This window comes from Dermochelys coriacea, chromosome 5 (assembly GCF_009764565.3).
Source record: "Dermochelys coriacea isolate rDerCor1 chromosome 5, rDerCor1.pri.v4, whole genome shotgun sequence".
NCBI classification, from domain to species: Eukaryota; Metazoa; Chordata; order Testudines; family Dermochelyidae; genus Dermochelys; species Dermochelys coriacea.
This window is the reverse complement of record NC_050072.1, coordinates 105919137-105942294: the sequence shown is the minus strand read 5'-3', so window position 1 is coordinate 105942294 and position 23158 is coordinate 105919137. Positions and strand designations below refer to the sequence as shown.

The window sequence follows — 23158 nt, the reverse complement described above, 5'->3', positions numbered from 1 at the left end:
GATGTTCCAAAGTGCAAAACAGTTTCTCTGCTAAAGGGAATACCACATAATTCACTAGAGAAAATGGATTATATGCTTTGACAACAGCAAGGACATGTCTGAAAATATTCTCATAGCAGAACTAAACCATAATTGCCATGTTATTACAACTTCCGCTGGGCCAAAATCAGTAGTTTTTAGTCAGTCAGAGCTCCCATTGATGCTAAGCCGAGTTTTGGACAGAGGGAATGCGGCTCTAATCCTGCACTTGAAAAAAATTGGAGCTGCTAGCTGGGTGCAGAAGAGAAAACCTCAGTGTCTCAGAGGAAACACTGCATCCTATCCTGCATCTGGCCTGCTGTATCAGGTGAGAGCTTGCACTTACTTCTCCTAGGGAGCCGCAGGAGAGCTTTTTCTGCCCCACAGGTGTCTCCAACGTGTGCGTGTCTGGGAGGGCAGAAGCCTGGCATGGGGATAGAGACAGACACATGGAGAATTCTCCAAGTGTGGACCAAGTGATTGCACTTACAATGTCTCTGTACACAATAAGGAAGCTGTACAAATCTCTGTGTGTCTCCTTTCATGGCATATAGTGGTGTGGGATAGGTCTATAAACTAAAGTGATCCATCCCTTTTAAACTAAAGGAAAAAATTAGTTAGTGGTGTAAATTAGTTATTATCAAGCCCTGAGAAAACACATGGGATTGTGTGCCAATACTATCCTTTTCCAGGGGCCTCTCTGAATGGCCAGTGTCTTTTCCTTTAAAACATATCAATTAGTGAATAGCTCTGATGGCTAGTAACTGCCCTCCTGGGTCTCTCTCAATTGCTTTCTGTGACTTTAAAAACAGTAATAATGACCATGTATTCCCTTCTATCTCTATCTCGGCAGTTAATATAAGAGATATTTTACAATGAGCTCACTCACAAGGTATTTTATGTATATTTTCTATAAATGCCTACTGATATGTAGGTTATGGGAAACACCATAAATCAAGGCTCTGTTTAGTGACATGGAATCCTCCCAGATAATTTATTCCCTTGTCCCCGCTTCTCCATGGAGCCTTGTCCCGTTACACAGATGATGCAGCATCACTTCACCGCATGATGTCAACATTCACGACAATAGACAGCCACTGGAACTGTTGCACTCCTGCTCCATTCTGTCTATTTGAACTATTGTGTTTCCCAAAGAATCCTCTTGCTAACCCTCTCCTACATCTTCTGGCCTAGTGCCTAGATACATCACTGCCAAATTTTGCACAGCTTGAAGAGTGATATTTCTTCCCCCTGAGAAAGTTGCTGATTTCACCCTCCAGGTTCCCTGGAGCAGTGGGACAGTTAGAGGGGGTGGCCTAAAAGACTTAATTAAAGACTGCATTATATGCTCAAGGGCAACCTGAGTTCTCTACCTTTCAAGGACTTTGCAACTTTAATGTTCTTTTAACACAGTTGGGGGAGGGGGGCAACTGGAGGAGGGTTAATTTCCTAAATTTTTAAAAAAGCAAACTGATTACACAGAGCCAATCACATGGAACCATACTGACCACCTGTGGGTCAACAAGTAGCACTGGAAATTTTAGCTCCACAGCACAGGTGTCTGCCATTTGAGCTATCAGAGCACCTGATCACAGTAGTATTTATCCTTTAGGTGAACCAGACACTAGAAGGGGAGGAGAGACAATTCACCAGTGGGTTTCTCAGCTGTTTGCTTATGGCAAAGGATGTTGAGACTGAGGAATCCCAGATTCAATTCCAGGCTCTGGAGGGGAGTATGGCCTAGAGTGGTTCTAGATCTATATGTCACTATCCACCCCAGCCTCTGCCCCCCTCCTCCCTACAGCTGCTTGTCCTACCTCTGGCTCCCTTCCCTTCTTTGCATTCAAGGCTGACTGGATTTCCCCCTCTTCCATGATGCCTGGGCACCAGCAGAGTGGGCACTGAGAACACAGACGAGACAGTCTCCTTGCTGTCAGTTCCAGTGCCTGGTGTAACACTAGCAGATATGAAGAGCAATTGTTGGAAAAGTCCTGTTCAGCCCTTGCATGGCACACCGCCACTCTGTTGGGATGGCGTATGTGTAGTCCCAGTGAGAAATAGCTGTGTGAGGAAGGAGCATGCTCATTGCAAATGGAATCTTCTGAGACTTGAGCTGCCAGCCACTAACAAACCTCTGCTGATCATGTTTGAATTGTAGTTTTTCATAGGGTTATAGCTTGGCCAAATTTGGGCAGATTTTTATGGGGACAGCAACAAGCACATCCTTGATCCCATGACAATCCTCACCTACCCCATAATTCAAGTCCCTCTTTTAAAGCACAAATGCTCTAGAGCCTCTCAGTTAAATCGTGGCAAGATTTTAACAGGGAGAAAACAATGTATTTTTTCCCTAATCTTGGAAAAGGCTGAACTGTTTTAGGTTAAATGTTACAAAAATATATGCCTGAGGCAAACACCCAGCATAGAGATTTGGGCAAAGTTAAAAGTAACTGTCAACACTTTCCACTATGAAATAATATTTTTAATCTGAACTGTAGGTAGCTACCAGCTCTGCCTATAATATCTAGCTGTATGGGGAATCCTTGAAAGTGTCATGTGGTATAGAGTTTCATCAGTCTGAATTGGGGATGGCATTCTACATATAGATGGCAAAGCTATAATTAAGTTGCTGGTATGTATCATCCCAAATAAGTGCCAATAAAATCTTTAAACCACACCCTAGCATCACATATTCTGTGTATGCTACATGTCATAGAAACCCCTTATAAGGGATTTAGAATAGATTTTGGGGAGATGGATTGGTAATGTTCAAAAGTGCATGATAAATGTATTTATTTCATGGCTCTGCAATTTTTCATACAGATGTCACCTCTCCCTCTGTATGTGTGTGAGATATCACACGCACACATTGACCACATACTCAAATACACACACACACACGACTATGCTTAAAATACAGCCTTCACTGGAATGGAACACAACAGCTGTTTAACCAAATAGAACACCACCATTTAAGAGCTGGGGCAGGAAGAATACTGTATTTATTGGAATTCCCAGGGGAATTATCATATGTGCTTTCATACTATATCTAATTTAAAAGTTGTGATAGATCCATTAAGTAAGGATTGACTAATCAATCAGAACTTTTGCAGAATATTTAGTACCATGACAGCTGATCATTCAAGCAATACTTGGTTTATCAGTATTTTTTTCTCACTTTCTCTTTCGTGGAGAGTATCGCAGCACATGAAATCAGGAGGGTTGCGTTTGTGAAAATGAGGGCAGAATTTGTCCCGTTACGTTTTAAAATATTGTTTATAAATTCATATGAGGTCATTGTACTAACTTTTCTGTGTTTTAGAACACAAGATAGGAATTATATACAGGCTTCAAAATATTAATAACTTCAGAGGGCTATATATATTTTTTTTTCTTTTAATTGTAATTTTCAGTGTTGTAGCACAGCATGGTACTATATCATATTGTTCCTAAAAAGCGTTGGTTGAATTGCCCTATCATGATGATATAATGCAAATTGGATTAAACCAAAATCTTCTAAAATTAATAAATGAAATGCTTAATTTGATCAAGCCTTGAGTATAATTTGGGGAATCACCATCTTGCTACTATAACATTTTCTTTTGCATACCAGCATAAATCCAAGTACAGCACACTTCCCTGTTATTCATAAGATGGATGTGAACACAATCATGAGTAAAAGTGCAGTACTTTTATCACTGTCTGTCAAAACACTGCTGCTTATGTAAATATATGTCTCATACAGTAGTCAGGATTCTTGAACATGTGCAGCAATTGGTCTATGTCTCATCTATTGAGAGAATAAAAAGACAGTGGGGACTAGTGTTTAAAACAGAGGACTGGGTGCATCGGCGCTTAGGCTATACAGATGGCTCTGCCACTGGTACAAAGGTATAACACAGGGAAGACAATCACCTCTCCTCAGTTTACTCATCGTTAGTACTAACATAATACTTACTCTCTCTAATGTAGCTCACACAGGTGCAGTGAGGCTACATTAGCTTGCAAAGTGCTTTGAAATCCTCAGATGGGAGGCAATATATTATCATCATCATCCTGTGCATTTATATAACACCTTCCATCTGAGGTTTGTAAATGAGTGAAGTCTCAGAAGATCTGAGATAATTATTATCATCTCAATTTTACAGCTGGGGAAACAAAGATTAATGCCAACATTTTCAAATTTGGATGCCTAAAGACAGCATCTAAATCCATATTTAGGAAGCTAAATAAAAAGGTTCAGAAGTGCTGAGTCAACTTAAGTGCCTTGGCCAGTGTCACACCGGAACCCATATCTCCTGACTTCCAGTCCATTGTTTTTAATACAATCTTCTTTCCTATCTGTGCAACGCAGTATCATTATAATAAAGCTAGTCTGGTGAAATGGTCTGATTTCCAGATCTGAAGAACATTTAACACGTACCATCTCTATCCAAAATTCCCATACGACATTATTTTTTCATTGCAGAATCTTCAAATTATCCATTATTGTATAATGAGGAAGTCCCAGGATCTCTGGGTTATCATCATGCTATTCTTTCTTTAAAGTTACAATGTTGATTTATGCTTTCTGAAGTTAAGATAATTACATTTCAGATTCACTTTCTTTAAAGCAAGAACAAGGAGGACAAGACATTTTATATAGTTTAGGAGGCCCGATAATTATTCATAAAACTTCCAGGACTTTTAGAGTAAAATCTGGTACAATCCTAGAGCGCAATGGAGAAAAACAGGCAAATGATGTCTTTTAAAAATAATAATAGTTAGTTCCCGCAGATCAGTTTTAATCTGCGGATCTCCTTTACAAAGGAAGAGATGTATCATGACCCCCATTTTACAGAAGTGGGGTGAATTGACCGAAGTCACACAGCAGATTAATGCAGAGCTAGGCATGGAACCCACATGTGACTTCTATCCACCCAAACTGCCTCACACTGGCCTTTCTAGTAGCTGTAATTTCATAATATACTTATGCATTTTAGGATTTTATTATCTCATGACATTTCACGAGGGCTAATAAAATCATTCTTATCTTCTAATTATATGACAAGACTGTACATAATTAATGGCTTGTCGCATGCATTTAGCTCTTGACAAGTTGAATAGAAGCCTGCTCTGTGTGGCAAATAAGACCCATGTACCAGTAGTTTTGCTTTTCCTTCAGATCTGCCAAAAAGAGCTCTGATGTTTTGAAATATGCCAGGCAGCACTCACTAAACCCTCCAACCTCAAGAGAAAGCATTCTCAATTAGAAATACATTATGATTGTCACAGCTAAGCAATTTCTTAGAGACTAAAGGGATTTTTAGTGATTTCATAGTATAAAAAAAGCAGTCAATGTAACACAAAGAAATTAAAATTCCAATGGAGGTGTCATGCAGTAAGTGAAAAGATTTAGCTGTCCAGTCATATAACTAAGAATAACTTTGCAAAGGATGCAGTGAAATTAAGATATGTGCTTTTCAATAGCAAGGAGCAGGTTTGTCACAAAAAGTGTTTTTCCATGCCCAGGTACCCAGTTATAAGAACATTTGTAAGTGGCACAATGAAAAACAGCAGCACTCAAGATTAAATTGGGTTCTGAGAGTTTTCTTCCTGCGGCAGCCAGTCAGAAATCCTGCTAATGGGCAACTTACACAGAACAGACTATGTCATTTTGATAATGCTTCCTTTTGGCTTTATACACCCCTGTGTTTCTGGCAAATAGCAGAAAACCCGAATGCATTTCCAGCCTGTCTCTACAACCTCCGATAAGATCACCATCACAAGACAGAGGGGAAAATAAAAAGATATGAGATCATGATACAGTGTTAAATCAATTATTACATCAGTACTGAGCTTTGTGTAGCTATAGTCTGCTCTGTTCATGAATTTACAAGCGTATTGACACTGATTTGTTTCATTCACACAGCTATATAGATGGGTAATCACATTAGCAGACACAAACATTAGTAAGCAAAAGGGCATTTATTTATTTTTTAAACGCTATTACATTTGCCAACTATTATTTAAAAAGGAAGACCATATTATATTAGTTCAAAACTATCTTGTTAAGCATATATATTTAAACTCTAATTTTACAAACACATAATGAAATAACTTTTATTTTACAAACAGCTATTTTAATAATTATTATGAAAAACATGTTTTAAAAATAATTGCCAAAATCTCCCTCTTTAAATATACAAACTCCCCTTGCTATTCTGAAGATTTCTTCCTTAGAAGCCAAAAAATATCTAAGTCACACTGAGTCTTCATCAAATCCTACTGACAGCAGTAGTGATATAAAAAGGTAAAAAGCACTGTACAAAGTATGCAAGTACAGCATTTATAGGTCTTAATACTGTACACGCTTGCATTTGTTTTTAAAATGTTTTATAAAAACTCCTATTTTTAAAACAAAAAATTGAATGTCCTTCCCTGGCTGTGGAAAATATACAAGCCATTGAAATCCTATCTTGTTATTAAAACTTTATGGTTTTCCAGTGTGATGGGGCAGATATTGTGGTGAGAATTTTTGTCATCTTTATTGGATGCCATATATTAAGATGTTCCTAGGAGCTGAGGCTTTTCTCACAGAAGTCAATGGGAGTTTTACCACCGACTTAAATGGAAATGGGACTGTATTCCAAGTTTTCTTTGGCATGTCATTTTGCAGTGTCTCTTAATCTCAGTTTCCTCCACTCCGTTATGCAAAATTAATACACAGCCTTTAATATATTAACAAGAAAAAACAAATCTGGAGCAATTTGAAATTGACATGGATAATTGTAGGGGATTGTTTTAAATGTTTACTGGTAAATTCACTGAAAAACTCAGAGTATTTATTTTAGCCAAAAGTGATTTAATGTAATGAAGGGATACAATCTTCAACCAAGCACTGGTGAATTCTGTATGTTTTCCACCAAAATTTAATCTGTTTACTTCCCTGTAGTGTGTATGGGTTTATTCCCTTTGCTGCTTCGTTTATAGTCCCTTCTGGCATTTCTTCTGGAATGAGCTTTTCAAAAAGGTACGGTACCCAGGGTCATCCACATATTCATTCTTAAACCGGGAACTCAGTACTCTCTGTCTCTTCTTTTCTCCCTGGATAATGTCTGCTCCATAAAATGTGTCTTCAAACCTCATATCGGAGGCTGTTGACTAAAAACAGACATTAATTACCCCTTCAGTTTCACAGTAGATATCACATTCCGACTCTCTCCAGGGCAGGCACATGAAAGCACAGGTACCTTTGGTTTAGACAAACCGAAGACTATGTCAGTGACTAACCCAGAAAATTACACCATTATGAAGCCATCAGTGCTTCAGAACACGCAGTTTTATGATAGTGTTTCTTGAAAAGATCTATTCATGTTAAATAAATGTTGAATTTATTTTTTAATAAATACTTCACAATGTTTAGTTCCACATATTTGTGGGGTTTCTTAAAATTCATTTGACTGATTCTAGCTGTTGGATTTCATTGTGTCAAAAGAAAAGGAGTACTTGTGGCACCTTAGAGACTAACAAATTTATTTGAGCATAAGTTTTCATGAGCTACAGCTCATTTCCACTGCATGCATCCGATGAAATGAGCTGTAGCTCAAGAAAGCTTATGCTCAAATAAATTTGTTAGTCTCTAAGGTGCCACAAGTACTACTTTTTTTTTTTTTGCCGACACAGACTAATACGGCTGCTACTCTGAAACCTGTCATTGTGTCAAAAGATCACAGAATCACAGAAATGAGAGATGGGAAAGATCATATTGGATTCAGTTCAGCCGTCTGCCCATGCAGGTTTATTCCCAACATAATGTAATTATCTAGCATTTTATCCAGTCTAGTTTTAAATGTAAGGGATTGCATGATGCAGACTATTAAAAAGGTGCCCTGTACAATTGCATGGCTTGTGTGGAGAGGGAGTCATGAGTTCAGCTGGTGCTGGAAAATGTAAAAGAAAAAACAGGGCAAAAACTGAAACGGCAAATGACAAGCTACTGAAAAAATAACGAAAGTGACAAATGACAGGAATTTTAGGGCCCAGCCCACTCCCACTGCTGAGGCCAGTAGCAAAATTCTCAAGAACGTCAATGGCATAGGATGAAACCCTTTCAGATGAAGAGATACCATATATCCCTAGCTGTTTAAAAGAAAGGGTGGAGCCAGCATTATAAACCATGGGGCTAGTCCTGCAAGGAGCTGAGTACCCTCTGACTTGAGGGTACTCAGATGAGTTCTGAATGAGTTCTGACTGAGTTCTATTGACTTGTACATTGAAGATGCACTCAGCACCTCGAATACTGGGCTGTATGTTTGTGAAGTCCAAGTTAATAACAGGGAAACAGCATCAGCATCACTGGGGGGAAAACTGCACTTCTCATCAATAGCAATCATTTTGTTTTATTTAATACTTTAATTACGTGTTTTAAAATAATACTTATTTTCACTAAAAAGTTAATGGTGTCACGTGCAAAAGTAAAATATTGATCTATCAAAATGCTATTATTTTAAAAGAATAGCAAAAACCAGCCACATCTTTATTGTTGTTCTTAGTCAAGTGCAACAATAAAACAGATTTACAGTACATTAGTTAATTCTAAACTCGTTACATATACTCTATAAAACAAAACAACAAGAAGTAATGGCCCTTTTCTGAAAAAAATTAAAAACAACCAATTGTACTCACCCAGGTGACTTGTTTGTTATTTTTTTCAAGAACCATCTATCTTAACCCTTAGGACACTGAAGGACGAGTATACTTATCTGAAGTAAATTGGTCCTGAGGTGTGACAGTCTAGAATATTTGACTTCTGAACATCCCTGCCAGAAGGAGCTCTACCTCCCCATTCTTATTGCCCTTCTTGCTCAGCTCTTGCTCTCCTGAGTGAGATAAGCCACCTTCCTGAAAAAGCACTTCTTAGCAAAGAAAGGATGAGCCTCATCCTTCTCTGGCTCTCCCCAGCTGCCAGTCCCACCTCCAGTCACTTCTTACTTCAACTGCACCTTCCAATACATGTTATGCGCATGCTTCAGGCTGCAGCTGGGAACTGGCAACATGGAGAAGCAGCTCATGTCAGGTGGGCATGCTGAGGAAGTAGTCGAGGTGAATATAAGGTCAGGGTTTGCTTCTCCAAAGAATCCTGGCCTGCCTCCATCTTCCAGCTGCAAGATACCCTCTCTCAGGTACATCCCAGAGTGCTCTGATTGCCCCAACCTCACTTAAACAGACATTCTGCAGGTGACCTCTACCTCTCATCCCCTGGGAATCACCTAGTTTCCATATGGTTAATCTCATACAATACATTGGAGAGTAGGGACAGTATGTGCAAGTACACATCTTTATAGCAATAAGAAACCACACGGTGCTGCTGTTCTCGTTTACAGATATTTTCAGATTATCTTTAAATACAATATGGATATTTTATTCATTAGCTTTAGAATTTAAACATTGTAAGATTTTTTTAGTCCGTATGCTTCCGTTTTACATGTTAAAAAATGACTAAACAGTTAACTAGCAATGTATGATTTTGAGTGGACTGCTGAGAAAGAGCAGTGTGTGTTATATGCAAATGAGAGGAAGAACATGGTGTCTCTCAGCCTGAGTATCTGACCCTCTAAGTAACTGATATAGGACTGTACAACATTTAAAATTCATGCCAAACTTAGGTAATACAAACCTTCTGTCTCTTCCAATACCTACATGTTGGAACGCAGAATTTCTTAATCTTAAAGGAGTTCTGTTCCTTATGGGGCTGTGTGAATTTTACATACAGTACTGTGTTGGAATAACTGATTGCTGCATACCAGCTGGAATTTATGCAGGAGCTGGGGAAGTATTTGAAAGCTTAGAGTCCAATTAAAAATCCACTCTAGTCAATGGGAGTCTTGCCATTGACTTTAATGGGATTTGGATCAGGTTCTTTGTTGTTTTTTGTTAAACTTTTTGCTTTTAGAATTCTAAACTTTGAGAACTTGGAAAGTGTACGTAAATATTGCATATATTCGATATGAGTATGGAAAGAACAGTTCATCTGTCAACACGAGATGTTCTTACTTAATCCTTCACGCTCTGACAGATGTTCTACCAAGATGTCCCTGTCAGCAGTCAAGATGTGTGTTTGATTACAGTATTTGGCTGTGTTGACAGAAAAGTAAACCAGTATCACTGGCCAGTGCACACTTTTGCTACTTGGATGAATTTGGATAGCCACACTAGCACTGACTCTTCACAAAAATCCTTGTTTAGTATAAAAGGTTAATTCAGAATAAAGTCACAGCTTGGTTTAAAGTCCTTTAGAGTAAATTAATATTAGAACTTTTGTATTTGTAAATACTTACAAAACGGGCTTTCACTCGTTTAGGCAGCTCTTCATCTAATGTGTAGATCTCTTCCCTCTTCATTGCTATTTGAGAACCATCTTCAAATTCAACCTAATTTGACACATGGGAATTTTAGAAAAATATAAACTCATTGTTTGCAATCCTCGGGCACTCTCCAACAATAGATAGATTATTTACAGAGATAAACATTTGAGTTAAATAGTTATCTATTGTTATTTATTTTTAGGAAAGAAAATAAAGAACCACCACCAAGAAACACCATGAACAGTTAAGAGTTATAGCCATACTTCAGAAAATAATCACCAATTAGTCTACACTTGTGCGTTTCCTGGGTACCTGTCCGTGCATTGCTAGTATATGTACCCCATAGTCCTGCTGAGTGTCCAGATACAGTGTGCTGAGCTATGGGATATGATGTGCATATATACCCCACGCCTACACTGCCCTTTTCAGGACGTGATGATAGCGCTGCCATTTCAGTGGCAATATCACAGAGTCCTGTGTGTCCAAGGAGACACTGCCTTGTCATGTGTTGCTGGTACTGTGTGCCACATTTGGTGATGGCAGTTCTCAATTATGTCTCCCTTCTGCCTAAATGCATTGAAGAAATGGAGCAAGTCCATGATGATGTAGTTCTGGTCCTTGGACAAATGTTCATAGGGCCAGAGGTAGACTGCCACTTCTGGTCCTGGACAACCAGCATACTGTGGTGGAACTACCTCATCTTGGAAAGCTGGAATGATGACCAGTGGCTGCAGAATTCAGATTACGGAAGCAGACCTTCATGGAGTTGTGCAAGCAGCTTGCACCAATCCTCCAGCACCAGATCACTTGTTCTCAGAAACCCATAGCAGTACAGAAGCAGATGATTACTGCCCTTTGGAAGGTGGCAACATCTGATAACTATTGGTCAGTTACAACCCAGGTTGGGAAGTCAACTGTCAGAGAGGGGGTTGTACAGGTTTGCCACACTACCAATACTGGAATCTACTCAGGTGTGGTTGCCATATCCAAAGTCCCTTAAATTATAGTAGGATATCAGAAGATGGGGTTTCTGAATGGTGCAGGGAACATTGACAGAACACACATCCCAATACTTTGCCCACTGAAAGGGGTGAGTGAATATGTGAACCAAAACGTTTACTATTCACTTCTTCTCCAAGACTCAGTGGACCACCGAAGTCAGTTCATGAGACTAACGTTGGACACATGGGGAAAGGTCCATGATGCCAGGGTGCTCAGGGGGTCAGGATTGTACAGCGGGGCATGGGGGGGAGGGAAGGAATTTTATTCCCCAGAAATGCCATGGTTCTGCATAGAGTTTCTGTTCCCACAGTTATGTTGGGGGACCCTGCATATGCACTCCTAACTTGCCTTGTGAAGCTCTTTCCAACATCACTGACACAAGTAAAAAGGAATTAATCTATAGCCTGAGTAGCTGCAGTATGGTAGGGGAATGCCTTTGGGAATCTGACAGCTCATTGGCAATGCCTGCAAACACAACTGGATACCAAGGTAGCCAAAACACAGTTCGCATTATCATGGCATGCCGTACCTTGTACAACATATGTGAGGCTAAAAGAGAATACTCCCAGAGCTACTGGGCACAGGGCAGATCTGGTTTACAAAGCCTGTACAGGCAGCTAGATCCCACCCATGTGAACGCTGCTCCTGGTTCATTTTGTGATGCTATTTTCTCATACATTGTGGAGCAGTGTGGAGCCAGAAAATGACCTGGGAAAGTGCCAAGGGACACTATTTTGATGTTATGGTGCTGTTGAAAAAGCTCAATAGATCATTGCTATATGATTGTCCAGCAACATACTTCAGTGAGTTTTAATCCTCTACAGCTGATGGTAATGTAGTAACTGAAAGCAGACAACTGGCTGAGTGCACTTAAGTTTAACACCTTTGGCTGTGGTTTTGTGCTGTGGAGAATGTATCGGCACTATAATGCCATCATTGAGCAATGCTGGTGTTGCATGTTGACAACTCTGTTTCAGGCTGCTTTATGGGGAGTAATTAAGCATTGTTAAAGTAATTTAAAAACAGTTCTGTAAGGTTTTGGGATGGGCTTCACACATGCCTTCTTCACAGCGTTTTCTGACACCCTTGCTCACAGCACTAATCAGGTGCTATGCATGAGTACTTTTGTGCTGCAAGCGGTGACTATTTGGTGAGGTTGAGAGAAGAGGCACTGTAAAAGCACAGTTCACTGTCAGATATCTCTACTCTTAATTTACTTTTGTTTCCTTTGTCTGTATTGTCAATTAAGTCATTAACAACGCCATAAAGACGGTTCAGTTAACTTCTTTTCTGTTTTTCATTCTGGTGCTTTGGACAGCAACAGTTACTTCACAGTTTAGTTCACTGTAATGAACCTTGTTGTTTTTTTTAACCCTAGGAAATTCATGGCTAAGGGCTGAAGGTGACATGGGAGGGACAGAATTCATTGCATTTCTTTGGCACAACACATTTACAGAAATCACAGTCATATGTCGTGAATCTGCTGACCCATTCCTAACGTGAAAAATATCGCATTGATCACACTCAGAAAGCGAGCTGCACACACAAGTGAAGTGAATGGTAACTTTTATTTACAAACGTACATCAAACAAAGGACTAAAACAAATTAACAAAAATAAAATAAAAACAAAAATAGAGACAAATTAATAAAAATAAAAATTGTACAATTCCCTTAAAGTGGGAAAACATTAGTGTTTGTAGACATGTCTTCTTGTCCTTCCCCTCCCCAAGAAGAGGGGAAAAGACTGAGGAATATTGTGCAGGTGGACAAATGGAGAGGTATCCTGCATGGAGCTTGGGGGATAAACAAAGACTGGGCTATAGGGACTGGATGGGGTTTATTTTTCCCCACAAGCAGGCTTTGCGGGGGTTCCCCTGTGCAGAGTTTTGGGTGCTAACAGAGTATGTTGTGTCAGGTGTCCAGCATGCTCCTCTCTGCAGGGGTGGTGCTGGAGTTCACCACCTCAGGAGCAGCCTGGACAACAGCTAGAGGAGGAGGAGAAACAGCAGGAGGAGAACGTGCTGCCTGTTCTGGAGGAAAGCAGCAGTCCAATGGCAGACAGGCCCCAAAAGTATTCCGCCACCAGCTGTACCAGGGACTGCGTAAGTGAATGGTCCAATTCCCTATGGGCATGCTCCCACTCCATGAACTGGTTCATGAGTGCCTCCTCCTGCCTAAAAGCCCGATCCTCCCTCGCCCCAAGGAACTCTACTGCTCCTGACTTCTCCTGTCAATGCCAGCGAGCATGGTCCTTCTCCATTTGCGTCTGCTATATGTGAGGTGCTCTTCCTTCCCTCCTGATGGAACGGGTTCCCTGCCAGCATCAGGAATGTCCTGACAAGTCAAAGACAAGGCTAGCATTATATTTCATTTCTCCTTTGCAGGAACCTAAGAAATCCCAACCCACCCAAAGTAACTGTGCTTCCAAAAGCCACAATATTGACACATTTTAGCATCCCAGAAATGCTATTGTTATAGCCTCCTTCCTTCTGACTACTTTTGCCTCCCAAAAGGAAGGAGATGAGGGTAAAAACAGGAAGATACCCTGCAGTACTGCTATGAAAATGTTGCACTGTAGGGCATCGAGGGGCCAGTCGCAGTGTGGTTTGAGTCCTTTCAGGATTTACGTTACTAGTTAACTATATCTTCTTTAAAGTCTGGCCATCATTTGGAGAACATGGCAGTATTTAAGGTGCCAGAATGGAGCAGAGAAATGGCTTTCCAGACCTGTGGAAACACCCAGCCACCTATGCCAAAGAAATGTTTCTGATGATGATGACCCCCTTCATTGCTGAGTAGAGAGGTGGACCACATTTGCCCTGCCATAAGACCTGAAGAACCAGCGTGAATTTCTGCTACATCAAAAGTTTATGGAATTATGCTTACAAAACTTGAAGGCAATTAGAAGGAAATTTACTGTATTCTCAGCTAGCAGATGGAGTTCCCATAGAAAAGGAACAGAGAACCATAGAAAATATCCATCCAGCCCCTAATTCCCTATGCATTGCCAGAAAGTCTGGCCCGTGTCCAGCAAACAACACTGAAAGGGACTGGAAAACAGAGAATAGCACTATAAATGTATATTCTTCCTGTCAGTAAGGGACACAGCATTGTTTTTGTGGAACTGCTGGAGGGGATGCTTCATCCACCCCCACTTCTCCCAGCTTCTGCAGAGAGGGTCAGCATGGAGAGATACCACTCACCAGGGACAGAGAAGGGTAATAAACATTTGCAATGGTCACAGGGAGAATGGACCGCTCTGATTTCCCCATTCTCTTCCTGGACATAAGTGGGCCTACACCCCAGATACCATGCATACCCAAACCCCTGCCACTGTCTCCCTTTCACAGGGGGAGGGCAGTTTGGGTCTTTGAGCAAACATAAATGTCATAAAACTGTTCTTTCCCAATCTGGGTCCCTTCATAACATGTGCCCTTCCTCCCTCCCTGCCTTTCCCTCTGATCTACACAGCCCAGCCTATTGCTATTCGGAGTCCTGGCTGAGAAGTGCACAGACACAGGGGCACAGTGACTGCTTATTAATAATTTGCTATAGCTTCCATTAAATGCTTTATAGTAGTTCATAAGATTTCAATTAAATAATTGATTTACAGCTGTGTTTTGCTTGGGGACTATGTAGGGGTGGAGTGGGGACGAGGTGTGTGGGTCAGCATCAGGCGTGTATTACTAGCGCAGGAGGGGCTGTTTACAGGGAACGTGGAGGTGTACTGTAACTTACCAGCCTTGGATTCCAGTTCCTGCAATGGCTTAGGAACCTCCTCAATCAGGTAGAGGTGTTGACTACTGTGTTCCTCTTTCTCCAGGTCTCCCAGGGCTTCCTCCAGGACTTCCTCTGAGGTCCTTGCTGCCTCCTCACCCTGCCTCTCATTGGTGTCCCATCATACGATGAGGCCAGTGGGATTGAGGATAGAATCATGAGTCACTTCAGGCTCAGTACTTGCAGCCTTGGAGAGCACCTACTCCAGCTCATCATAGTATGGGCATGTGTGATGTTCCTCTCCTACAGCGAACATTGGATTCCTTCACACTCTGGTACAGGAACTTGAGGTGCTCCATGTGCTCCCAGCACAGGAATGGGGTACAGTGAATGCCTGCCTCCTCCAGCCTCCGTAAAATCTCCCAGTAGAGGTATATGTTCCTGCCAGTAGTGAACAGGGTGAAGTTGTGGAGGATGGCATGGTCTGACCACATATTAATCAGCACGCGGATGTGCTTCAGAGACCAGGAGGCAGCTCTTGGAACAAGATTTGTCATCCCCAGTGCTGATCAATCTAGTTCACGGGAGAACTGACCTTAAATGCTCAGCACAGGTTGCTATTACCTTTATAGATTTTGGTAAGGGTCAGACAGCAAAAGGATCAATCCTTTGGGAGAATGGCCTTGGAGGACTATTGTTACCATGATCTTGTGCATGCTCTTTCTCCCTATCTACATTGCACCGCCATCATGAAGGCATGAACATGCCCACATCCCTCAGGCATGCCAGCTGTCTCAGACTACTCTGTCCTTCCAGAACCTGCTTTAGGGCTTCAGATGGGGACAATAAGGGAGCCATGACACATCAGTGTAAAACAATGTACATCTAACCATGCACGGTCATAAGCATAGACACAGCTTTAGAGGAACATGCAAAAGGACTGCACTATCAACACTGAAATTTGTATATAAAAGTCCAAATGTATTTGATTAGGAATGCTACACAATACCGACATATACAACATCACTTTATCGCACATTAAGATGTCATTATGTTGTTTACATTTGCTTCTAATTTCCCAAGTGGTAAAAATTAATTTCACCATGCTATGTTTCAAGGTTGTGGAAGACCACGTCAAAAGACAGGAGGTATGAGTGACACTGAGGGAAATGCCAGTTAACAGAATTATATTGAATCTGATGGAATTTCTTCAAAATGCTCTGTTCAGAAGATGAAAAGCTTTATCATGTGTAGGTTTAGATTTAATCCAACATGAACCCCTTTGGCAGAAAATGAGAAAGGAAATGTAGCTAGGTGCAGGGAATGCTAAAATACTCAGCCTTCGAACCATTTATGCTTTTTGAGATGCTTCTCCCCTTTTTTTCCCCCCACACTACTATCCATCCCTGGAATCCTTCGCCCATAAGAGATGAATGTCTGCTACTATCTACAATTGTACTTTGAGTTCCTTCAGAAACTTTAATTTAAAACTAGTTTTCAGAAAACTTACAAAGGGTCCAATCCTGCAAGCTCCTATGACTTCAGTGGAACTACCCGAGTAACAGCTATATGTAGGAGTAAGGGTTCCAGGATTAGGCATAAAATATGTGAAAATATTACACTGAAATACATATATTTCTAAAAGAACCTTTACAAGGAGCTCCACATAGCACAATGCACGTACAAAAATAAATGGTTTGCTGGTTCAAATTAAAATGTTGCCCTGTAGGTCAAATCAAAACATTCAAACGGAATCTGTCAGATTAACTGTGCACAGTTGAAAAGCTTTCAGGGACTGTCCTAGAGTACATACAGTAACAACAGCCAAGATACAGAGCTGGGAACTTTTAAAATCCTTAAGAGAAGTAATTTTAAGTCCATCATAAAGGACCTGGGCCACATCCTGATATGCTGCTGAACTGCACAAAGCCCAGGTTAGAGGATGGGGTGCAAAGATGTCTTAGAGTACATCTTCACACTCCCTGATCCTAGTGCTAACATGTGCAGGACTGGTCTCCAGGCACGTTAGAGCAGCCTGAAGCCTGCTTGAATATAACCCATGCTGTAAATAGTGACAAGGAATCAAAAATATACGGATATGGTGTTGGGGCATTGCTATCACTACCCCTGCCCCTGCTCCCTTTGGCAATGCCTCTTTTTCCAAACCACTGTGGTAGCACAGAGGAGAGAGGTGAATGGTCTTCATTCACTGTAGCCCACCAAAGAATCACCCCGATGTTGGGGTGATCTTCCCTGGCTCTGTTAAATGGGCTTTAGGACCAGATTACATTGATAGTGTGGCACTGAGCAGCCATACCACACAAGAGAACCTAAATCCCGTATGTCCAGTTTGAGGTATGGAGGATCTAGCCCAGTGGTTCTCAACCAGGGGTGCACGTACCCCAGGGGATATGCAGAGGTCTTCCACAGGATACATCAACTCAGCTAGATATTTGCCTAGTTTTACAACAGGCTACATAAAAAGCACTAGCAAAGTCATTACAAACTAAAATTTCATACAGACAACTACTTGTTTATACTGTTCTATATACTATACACTAAAGCGTAAGTACAATATTTATATTCCAATTGATTTATTTTATAATGATACTGTAAAATGGGAGAGTAAGCAATTTTTCAGTAAGTGTGGCTGTGACACTTTTGTATTTTTATATCTGATTTTGTAAGCAAATAGTTTTTAAGTGAGGTGAAAAGAGGGGGTGCGCAAGACAAATCAAACACCTGAAAGGAGTACAGCAGTCTGGAAAGGTTGAGAGCCACTGCTCTAGCCGTTCAACTGCCATAAATGTTAATTGGAGTTTCTTGCTTAAATTCTAGCATGGTGCACTAGAAATGCACCCTGATGTTGCTAAGGGCTAACACTAATAAGAGTTCCTCCAAGTCTTTCAGTAGTGTAATTATTTACACAGAATGTCAGACTACTGCTAAATCCAAATTTTAACCAGGTTGCAGATGCCGAATTTCAAACTACTCATTATGTTAAGTATGGTATATTTTATTTTGAATGCCTTGTAAATGCAGATATTCATCACAGAGAATAAGGGCCCTTACTACATATGGGAAACCAAAGATATATATTGTACATTCAGACAGTGGGATAAAAATGATAAACTGCACCTGTACTGTATCAGTCTGTGTATTCTGTTATTCTCTCCATGTAGTTTTCTTGTATGAGGATAACAGAAATTAATTGTGTAAATGAAATTGCCAAAAAGCATTTAATTGTGTGCATGGATAATTTAGTCATCTACAGAAAGTTACAAATGGTTACTATGAAGGAACATACAAACAAACAAACTGACCAAGATGCCAAACACTTACGTGGCAGATTTGCAGAGTGGCACTTAAAAATACAAACTTGATTTTGCATGCACAATTATGACTAGGATTCGCACAGCATAACTAGGCTTGAATATATCCCGTGCGATACTGACACAGATATTTGTGCACATGGTCATGGTTACTGCATGCCTAGTTCTCATTGCTCCCTGTGCAAATTCCACATGAATGTGAGAGAATTTTCACACATGAATTCCTGATTCAGAGTAAAATAGATTTGTTGAAGTTTTATATGACCATATAACTTTGTCCCAGCACACGCACACCCCTTTCTAGTTTCTCCTTTCATAGAGAGTGGTTGGTCTAATTGCTAGAGGACTTGGCACAGAAGACCTTGGGCAAGATTCTGTACTGTGCCTCTAAAAGGCACAACAGAGAACTCACAACAGAGGAAGAAGGGGGGCAAAGGTGGCTTTAAACCACTTTTGCACCCTCTCAATCCTGGGCGGTTCTGTAGCCCTTAGCTTAATTTAGACAGCCCTGGAGGGGGGTGGGGGCAGATGTTACAGCAGTATCCCCAGGCTGCAATCTGGGCTGCAGCACTTCCCAGAATCTCTGCAGTACTATGTGCTGTGAAACACCCCTCCTCACCTTGGTATGTCCTCTGTGCCAGGGCTTGCTAGGGAGTCCCTGAAAGGTAGCTTTTCGGCTGTTTCCATAATTCCTGTTCCAGGGGAATTCTCCCACAGCTAGATATGGTGCACTGAGAGCCCCTTTATGCTGCTCCTGTCCTATTACCCAACATAAAAGGTCCAAAGTGGGGCTCAGGGTTTCACCCAGACTCTAATTCTGACTGACTTACTATGTGGTCTTGGAAAGGTTACTTAACCTCTCACTCTTTCTGCTCCTGAAAAAAAGATAATACGACTCACCTTACTTACCTCACAGGGTTGTCATGAGCATAGTTTTTCTGTAAAATGCTTTTGTGATGTTGCACCCCATAATGCTTTATGGAAATATGCTTATGAATGTATACATGATATAACTGGAATATGTTTTATGCTACATATGCCATGTAGAATATCTCTGTAAAGGTTATGATCTACTGAATATATTCATCCTATTTGTATGTATGTATCATTTTTGTATATGAAGTTATGAATATTGGCTGTGTACTTGTTTGATTTTAAGTAGCCTTAGTAAGGCATTTGGTCAACTTCTTAAGAAAGGAATTTGCAAGTTAAGTGCCCCACAAGAAACACTTAACGGACAACGGATCCTTGGAAGACTCTAATCCACATAAGAAGTCTCCCTGGGGACATTCAAGGTAACATGTGAACAATGGCTGCCACCTGTAAAGTTCTGAGTCATGCATGGACACATGGACTTGCCCATGTGACTCCAGAACTCCAACTTGCAGGTGGATTCTGCATCGGAGAGAGGAGGAGGTCTCCACCCACAAGAAAAAGTCTAAGTCCTGGGAGACACCTCCATTTTGTCTTCAGCTGGCTCAAGAGATAGCCTCTCCACCCCCAAAGGATACCCGAAAGAAACTGGAACAAAGGACAGTAACCACAGGGGTGTGAGTGATTGCTGGATTCAGACTAGAAGGAGGCTAGTCTGTAAAAGAAGCTTACTGGAACATCTCTGAGGGTGAGATTTCATCTGTAACTTTCTTACTGTATTAGGCATAGACTTGCATGTTCTATTTTATTTTATTTTGTCTGGTAATTTACTTTGTTCTGTCTACTATCACTTGGAAGCTCTTAAATCCTACTTTTTGTATTTAATAAAATCACTTTTTACCTATTAATTAACCCAGAGTATGTATTAATACTTGGGGGGCAAACAGCTGTGCATATCTCTCTATCAGTGTTATAGAGGGCGAACAATTTATGAATTTACCTTGTATATGCTTTATACAGGGTAAAACGGATTTATTTGGGGTTTGGACCCCATTGGGAGCTGGGTATCTGCGTGTTGGAGACAGGAACACTTCTTAAGTTGCTTTCAGTTAAGCCTGCAGCTGTTAGGGGATGTGGTTCAGACCTGGGTCTGTGTTTTGTAGCAGGCAAGCGTGTCTAGCTCAAACCAGGCAGGGCACTGAAATCCCAAGCTGCCAGGGAAAACAGACTCAGAGGTAGTCTCAGCACATCAGTTGACAGTCCCAAGGGGGTTTCTGTGATCCAACCGTCACAACTTTGAACATGAATAGTACTATAAAACAATAATCCTTAAAGTTTTATATAAAACTTATATTCAAAGCATAAGGCAGATATTAAATATAAGGGAGGCAGTAAGGCGTAGGGTTCAGCATAAGGGACCAGACATTTGGAGACCCGAGTTTGATTCCCACATCTGCCACAGACTTGCAACATGACATAGCAAGTCACTTATCCTCTCTGCATTAATTTATCCATGGATATTATAGTACTTGCCCACTTTTGTAAAACAATTTGAGATCGGCAGATGGAAAGAGTTATATAAGTGAAAAGATTTGTATATATATAAATGTATATAAATACCAAATATGTCTCTCTCTCTATCAAAATAACAAAAAGTTGTATTCTTATTCTTCCCTAAGTGTTGTTATTGTGGTTGTTTTATTGTAGTTTCTACCATGCACTTGGGTACTCAACGTTGCTGACTGATTTTTGCATGCATGCACTGAAAACAAACAATTGTTGTTTGTATTCTGCCTCTGAAATCAGGACTGAGCTCTTTAGTCTTGTCCACAGTACTGAGTTCTCCTCTCTCTCCAAAGTTTATAACATGCCTTAATGTACATGTTAGTTAATATAAGATTGCCTCATTGAACAGCTGAAAATGTGTTTATTTAAGCTATATTTTTCATTGCCCTTTCTCTCATCCCTTTTTGTGAAACTTTGCTAGCTGTCAGGTGCCCAGTTATATCATTAATTAAATGGCTACCAATGCTTAATAAAAGCAAATAACATGGAGAGAACATAATATCATACTGAAGTCTTGTTTTATAGGATGTAGTCCATCGAATAACCCTGAATTCCTATAAAATTATACACTCTCTTCCTTTAGAATTGTAAAGTTAGGATTGTACATAGCAATAATTAGCTACAACAGCAGCTCAGCAATTGTAAACAATTGGGGACAACTCCATTTGATAAGGTAAAGGCATTACTGTTTAAGAGTCAGTACTTAAATACCCTTATCTTCCAGAACTTTAAAACTATGGTATGGCCAGTCCAACTTTGTTGTGGAATGAGTTGTTTGTAATACACATGAAGACATTTGAAAGAAAGTTCCTAATATGCACGTAATAAGAAATATGGGCACTCACCTGATACATGTGAGCTACATTTGCTCCCAGATATTTTGCCCCATACAGTTTTCCATCAGGCCACTTCACTTGGACCATCTCTCCCTCTGCAGGTGGACCCAGCTTCCGGCAGTCTCTGCTCTATTTACAAACAAAGGAATGTTTCTCAAATCAGTGATTAAGCAATTAAATTTTGAAATTAGCAGTAAAATGCTTCTTACAACTTGATAGGTAGAGGGGAGTTATCATGTGTTTTTCAAGCATTATAGTCTTGCTAATGGGCCAACAAAACACATTGTTTGTCTTTCTGAGAAAGAACTAGTGACCAAAGAAACACTCCTAATAGTTTGATGTCACGATGTCAAAGCAATGTGTATGAATCAGATAGTTATCAGCAATGGTGCTACTTTTCCCCAGCTTCATTTTTGTCACATAGTGAAGATGAAGTTTAACAAAGTGCAGCTGCATATTTGCCAGAGGTTTATGGAGGTTGTTTGTTTATATACTTAAGCAATTTATACTTTGCCAACACCAGTGCATTCCTGCTGGATGTTTACTGATTGCAATATACACGACTGATCAAACTATAAATGTCGAGAGCATCAGCAGGTTCTTTGCTTAGCTTGTATATATACACAAAAAGAATTTAAAAGTTTACTGTCACCTTTGTATCACCTGAACTCTGGGCTTGGCTCCTGGTATAACACATGCTGGCTTTGAACCACTCACTCTGTGTGATGCTCTGCCAGACTAATATATCCAGAGAACAGAGCACACCATTCACACCCCCACCCACATTTCCACACTCGGAATTGTGTGAAGCACCAGAGAAGAATCTTTATGTCAGCTCTGTATTAGCTGAGAGGGAAACCTTGTGCAGGCACTTTTCCTCCAGGGCCATCTCAGCCAGCTATCCACCCACGTAAAGCAGCCCTCAGGTTCAAATTATGACTCCAGTGACAAATGAAAGTGAATGTAGTGGGAACATCCTAATCTGTATTGGCTCCCTGTCAGTCAGCAAATTGTTCAGCATTAATGGCAGACCTAGAACTGGAATAGCAGTGCTGTTGCAAAATAGGATCAAGGTACATTGACAACTGTTTGTAGTTTGCCCAGCACCTAGTTGTTAGTCTAGTTACTGAAGTAAGCTTGCCATTTTGAGATCAACAAATTCACACCACATATTTTGAAAATATTAATTATTTCACAACACATCTCACCCTTCATTGTGCATTTACACTAGAGAACATATCAGACTGAGAGATGAAAATTAGCCTCTCTCATAGCCAAGGGCCTTTAGGCACCTAAACGCCTAATCATAATGACTAACGACAGTGAAGTGAGAGCGAGCAGACTGCAATAGCATTTACATGGAGAATAACTCATTTGACTCTTACCTGAATGTTATCTTATCACTAGGACTGTTGATTAATTGCAGTTAACTCACGCAATTAACTCAAAAAAATTAACTGTGATTAA

General features: G+C 40.5%; 1 protein-coding gene across 9 annotated transcripts in view; it reads right to left on the bottom strand.

Annotated features, from left to right (window-relative positions):
* Positions 1–5966: 5966 nt before the first annotated feature.
* KDM4C (lysine demethylase 4C) overlaps positions 5967–23158 on the bottom strand; it is a 461886-nt gene continuing 444694 nt past the window's right edge. For all 9 annotated transcript variants that reach the window (XM_038401809.2, XM_043514911.1, XM_043514910.1 and 6 more), the window contains 3 exons: positions 21701–21820; positions 10338–10430; positions 5967–7161 (listed from right to left, as the gene is read on the bottom strand). In XM_038401809.2, the coding sequence (XP_038257737.1) occupies positions 6985–7161; positions 10338–10430; positions 21701–21820 (390 nt within the window). In that variant the 3' untranslated portion in view covers positions 5967–6984. The remainder of the gene's footprint in view (positions 7162–10337; positions 10431–21700; positions 21821–23158) is intronic.